At 37.7% G+C, this 5,522-nt stretch overlaps 1 protein-coding gene across 1 annotated transcript; it reads right to left on the bottom strand.

The window, feature by feature from the left end:
- Positions 1 to 1,776: 1,776 nt before the first annotated feature.
- Positions 1,777 to 4,819, bottom strand: LOC123506526. Its single transcript, XM_045258682.1, has 4 exons — positions 4,285 to 4,819; positions 3,385 to 3,593; positions 2,915 to 3,007; positions 1,777 to 2,198 (listed from the first exon to the last, which is right to left on the bottom strand). Exons 1-4 carry the CDS (start codon positions 4,554 to 4,556, stop codon positions 1,819 to 1,821), a joined length of 954 nt encoding a protein of 317 aa, XP_045114617.1. The 5' UTR covers positions 4,557 to 4,819; the 3' UTR covers positions 1,777 to 1,818.
- Positions 4,820 to 5,522: the final 703 nt, after the last annotated feature.

Genomic DNA, 5,522 nt, shown 5'->3' with positions numbered 1-5,522 from the left:
ATTTTGTTAGTATTTCTCTATTCTTTCAAAGCAGTAACCCTATAATCACTAATAAATGTTTTAAGACAACATGCATGGTCGCGCTGGGATTGCGGCGCGACACAAGCAAAACGAACTTCATCTGCTGAGCTGCACCAAGCTGGGAATTACTTCGTAATAATGGTACGTATAATATATAAATATATGTAAAATAGTCAAAATAAAGAGCATCATGCAAGGAGTGTACGAATGTTGCAGCATGGTTAGAAGTGAAACTATCAAACCCACCTGCCACTCTCAAGAAACAAAAGTTACTACGACGCCTCATCATAGTACTACAATTAATTCCAGTTATTTATTTTGCACTTTCGGCTCTTTTACAAAAGGTTTTAAGCTCACACGTCCCTCTACTATCAGCAGTAGGTATGACAGGTTGATTGTAAACACCACAACCCCGCTGATTAGTAGGTTAGCTTGATATGCCGTGGAGGGAGGAGAGGGATTCATCCCCGGTTAAAATTAGGTTATTTTTGTTTAATATAACAGTGGAAAAGCATAACAGATAAACATATATACATGAGAGAGAGGGAGCGATGTAAACGCTGTTAAAAGTGAAAGAGCTGTGAAGAAGGACCGGGGAAACAAGGTGAATGGGAGGGACGTGGATAATATTAGGTGGAGTTGCGCTTTTTCTATTACCAATATAATATTCTGAAACATATTTTGTCTTGAAGTAGGCACGATTAGGTCAGGTTAGGTCAAAGCAAGGTAAGTTAGGTTAGCTTACGTCAAGATGAGGTTTATAGATTTACCATTACCACATGATAGTCTAATTTACTATTATTATAATCATTTGTTGTTAGGTTAAGGTAATTGTCATTTATTACATATTATTATTATTATTATTATTATTATTATTATTATTATCATCATTAGTATAATTGCCTGTACATGAAGCACATACTTAATGCATTACTTTGTTTTAAATACATTTAAGTGTATATGTAATCATGGATTACCTATTTCAGGCCTTAGACCTTTTCTGTGGCATTGTTAATCTCCTACAAGAACTTGACTATGAGGAAATAGAAGAAATTCGGCGCTTGAGATTACCACGTACAGTACTACGGGATCGCAGTGACCCAATGGTATACCTCACGGAAGAGGAATTCATCCAAAGGTAATTATCCCATTCGTGGTAGTTATATGCTTCTATCTATTTATAATTATATATTGGCATCTTTTTTTGTGGAACATTTCTGAAAGATTAAAAATCCCAACAGGTATCGACTATCAAAGGATTAGTGATGTGACATCAAGCAGAAACTAAAACTAGTGTCTTCACAGCTACAGCAACGTGCACTGAGAAATTTCAGAAATATGATATCAGAACTGGAAAATGAAGGTAAACAATGTGATCAGTTTAACAGTGGTCGCTATACTGAACAGGTACAATACCTCGCCTCAGATTTTGACGGGTTTTCAAGATAGAGCAGCAATGGAACCTGTTGCAACATATATGTATCATACACAGTCTTACCCTTCCTACCCATATTCTTACCTAATACTTATAGGGAGAACTCTACCAGTTTGTGTTATTTCACAATAGTTTATGATCTTTTATTGATAAACTTTCCATCTCTGTTCTTTCAATGTATATTTGTGTGTATAATTTCTAAGTGGAAGATGACATATACAAAGAAATGTACACCTCAATGGGCAATGTAATGTTTTTATGTTTGGTTGTGTTGTGGAGATACAATTAAAATGTACAAGTATAAAATAAAATAACAATGCTACACCAAGTTATTCTTTATTTTTATTTTCTTCAGTGGTACCTTATGGTAGTGGTTGGTGTATACCAGCTACCCTTTCAAGGGCTGCAGCAATTCTCTCTGCAGCAGATACCATTCTGTCTGCCGCCGACCCAATTTTATCGGCAGCAGAAGCTACGCTGTCCAGCGTTGTCGCCGCTTTTGCAGCAAGGGCCTCAAATGTTGAGGCCAGTTCATCACGAAAGTGTTTCTGCTGCTTGGCACACCTGCCATAAGCAGCAGATTTGCTTTCTGCTGCCTTCCTCTTTCGTCCTGTGAAGGACTGGTTTTGGGTGGCAGCTGTGGCACTACTGCTGCGAGCAGAGCAGGTGCCTTTTTTTAGTACAGGATGAGCGGAGGTTCTAGCACCTGGGAGGTCCACATCAACTTCCGCATCCATAAGTTCTGCAAAATAGATAAAACATACAAGTTACACATCTTGAAATATTTTCACTAATCCCCACTTCACCCCATGGTCTATTCATACATACATCTTGTGGGGTATACATACATTATACATACATTCATACATACATCCTCTTACTCTTGCCATTTTGAACTCTCTCACATTACCTTATCTAACTGACCAGTCTCAGGCAAAAATTTTAATTACTTGTATATTTTGCCTATCTCTTGTATGAAATGTCCAGGCTTGACATTCATATAGAACAATCTTTTAAAAGCAGGACTGTATGGAATGTTGATTAGCTGTGATAATGGGCATACAGTCAGTTATTCATATTTTAAGTAATAGCAATTAACAATACTTTCTTCTCATTGGTTATTGAAAGTACAATTTATTGGTTAAGCTTTTTCAGTTATAACACCCATCGGGCTAAATAAGTGGATACTAAAATGTAGGATTTTATGGAAGAAGTGTTATGATGGCTTGAATGCCTTGAGAACATAACAAATTGATAAATTTCCTCGAAGGCAGTTAGTACTGAAGGCATTCAAGCCATCATAACACTTCTTCCATAAAATCCTACATTTTAGTATCCACTTATTTAGCCTGATGGGTGTTATAACTGAGAAAGCAACCAATAAATTGTACTTTCAATAACCAATGAGAAGAAAGTATTGTTAATTGCTATTACTTAAAATATGAATAACTGACATACCACAGTCCTCACTCCTGATGATAAGTGGACTGCCAGGGTTGTCCAAGACCAGATCTTGTGCTGGCTGCTGTCCTGCAGCTTCAGGTGTGTCAGCTGTAAACACAAAATTATATATTTATATTATATTATGATATATTAAGTAAAAAGTTTGTTTTACATATTCCACATGCATGGGAAGCCAGTTCTGCGGCTCAATGTACCTCTGTGATGAACAATTGCACGTTCTTGCTAGCAACTATATTTACTTGAAAAACATTGAAACTACACATCTGGTTAGGTTAGGTAAGGTTAACAAAAATGTGTAATTGTTCATCGTCGTGGTATTGGGGCAGGAGTGTCGGTTGTGGGGCTGATGTGACAAGGGTGTGGGACCATAATGACTTGAAAGCCATGCATGCACTCCTGTTTTTTTTTTAGTTTAAAATAAAAACATGTTAAAAAGTTCATAAAAAATAGGTTTTTCAACTCACCACATTCCAGTGCTGTGGAATTGAGTCGGGCCAGTACGCGTGCTTCTACAAATTCACTATCAAAGATGTCGTCAGGTTCTGGCAGCCTTTTATTAAGGATCAGCTGTACAATCAGCGTTACCTCATCAGCTGGTTTTGGTGGGGCTGGTGGTGGCCCACCACCAGTCTGATGGGTTTCCCGGATGTACCTGCTGTGATCCTTCTTCACTCTGTAAAACCACACCCATTAATTAATTATTTTTTACTTTATTTATTTATGTATTTATTTACTTAGTTTTGTTTTGCAGACACTACTACATTCAAAGCTACATGAATAATCTTACATTATGTTAGGTTATATCATTTAAGTTTGTGTTATGTTAAGCTAAGTTTCTTAGGGTTGAACATATTGAACAATGATGTAATGAATTAGTGAATTTAGTGATATGACACAAAGTTATCCTAACCTAACCTATTAATAATAGTTTGAGGAAGAAAATGCATCTGAGAAAAATGTCTAACAAAATGTGCACTTCCTAATATCTAACTAGTTTTCTTCTCACACAGTTTTCCTGTTTTGTAAAATAATACTGTTTGCTTTGGACTGGTTTGGGTTTCTTTAAGTTAGGCCATGATTTGGTTAGATTGAGGTTAGGTAAGTTTGTTAAGTTATATTTGGTCACCTCTCAATATTTTTTCTGGTAGATTTACATTTTTTTGACTGATTTATCCTAACAGATTTCGTTGCAAATCTACCTAGTTTTCATGGGAGGAGGGGGTAATACTAGCCACCTTTACCAATAGTAGTAGAAATACAGTAGTAAACTAATTCCTAAATCATAACAATTACATCAAAGCTTCTCATGTTTTCAACCTTAATTTACCAAATGGTGCATGCTTTTCCCTCATTTTTATACTTACTTATTCTTTAAGTACTCCCAAGTCTTCTTCAGCTGATGAGTATTCTTGGGCTCCGCCGTGGAGAAACATACATTGAAGTTCTTAGTTATTGTCTCCCACGCTGCTTTTCTCTCCAGTATACTAGTGTAGTTTGAATGTTTCGTGTGTACCACAGGGTGATCTCTAATTTGTCTCACGAGATACAACTTCTGGGCGTAAGAGAGTGGTGTGCCTTTTAGGTCCCTGGTAGCCATGGTGGTGTTGAGCTGCGAGAAGCGTGTACACTCCAGCATGAACTGTTTGAAAATGGCGCTTTGTTTACATCAGCTGATACACAGGCCTGCCAATCTTCTACGAGGAGGGGTACCAACACTTGCGAATCGTCCGCATTTGTATGGGATGCTAGAGTACGAGTATCGTTGTCTACCTAACAACACACGGGTCGGTGCGCCAGCGTTTAAGAAATCAAAACTTAGGTTTCGGGTGCTACCACACCACAGTGGTGTGCTAACCTACGAAACGAATTTTTAGATGTTTAAGAAAGCGGCCGAGCAACACAACACCTGACAAAACCATCCTCGGACCAAAGTGTTTCTGCAACGTGTGCATTTGTGAGAGAATAGTAGCCACTCATTTTGCACCCAAGCAAGCCAGCTTGAAGCCTGGCGTGTCACCAGCCTTGCAACACAATGAAGCCAGTGTGAGGCCTGGCGTGTCACCTTTGGAGAGGCACACACAGTGGCCACCCATTCAACACAATGAAGCCAGCGTGAGGCCTGGCGTATCATCTTTAGAGAGGCGAAGACAGTGGCAAGTAGTACAACACAATGACAGGCTGCTCCTGAATTCAAACAGTATGGTGGGGGGGGATTGGATTGGACTGGATTTTAATATTTTGGCGCCGCAACAACACTGGTCATATAGCGCCGCTACAAAAAAATAAATGAAACAACCGTGTATATATAAAAAAAAAACTAACTAAAATTAAGTAAAACAATTCAGTAAAACGGGAAAAATTAAAAATACCATAAAACTAAAACTAAATAAAACTTAAAACTTACAATACATAGTTAAAAACAATAATGTAGCTAAACATTAAAAAAAGCGATAAAACTAAGTAAAATATTAAAATACGTACAATGGAATATTATAAGAAGAGACTTCAAAGGTTTGGGAGAAGGCCAGCTTCTCCCAAAAACTTGAAAACGTCATGGCCTTGGGCCAGACACTCTGGTCCAAGGATCTTTGAGATATAATAG

This window comes from Portunus trituberculatus, chromosome 2, assembly GCF_017591435.1.
Source record: "Portunus trituberculatus isolate SZX2019 chromosome 2, ASM1759143v1, whole genome shotgun sequence".
NCBI lineage: Eukaryota > Metazoa > Arthropoda > Malacostraca > Decapoda > Portunidae > Portunus > Portunus trituberculatus.
The sequence above is the reverse complement of the archived record's forward strand: the minus strand, read 5'-3'. Positions and strand labels throughout refer to the sequence as shown.

What these genes read in the sequence shown, in the direction of transcription:
- LOC123506526 (XM_045258682.1), bottom strand. Translation starts at nt 4,556, where the DNA reads ATGCTGGAGTGTACACGCTTCTCGCAGCTCAACACCACCATGGCTACC. An exon ending in TTCCACAGCACTGGAATGTG is followed by an intron (nt 3,008 to 3,384) that starts GTGAGTTGAAAA and finishes TTGTGTTTACAG; the next exon opens with CTGACACACCTGAAGCTGCA. An exon ending in CATCAGGAGTGAGGACTGTG is followed by an intron (nt 2,199 to 2,914) that starts GTATGTCAGTTA and finishes TCTATTTTGCAG; the next exon opens with AACTTATGGATGCGGAAGTT.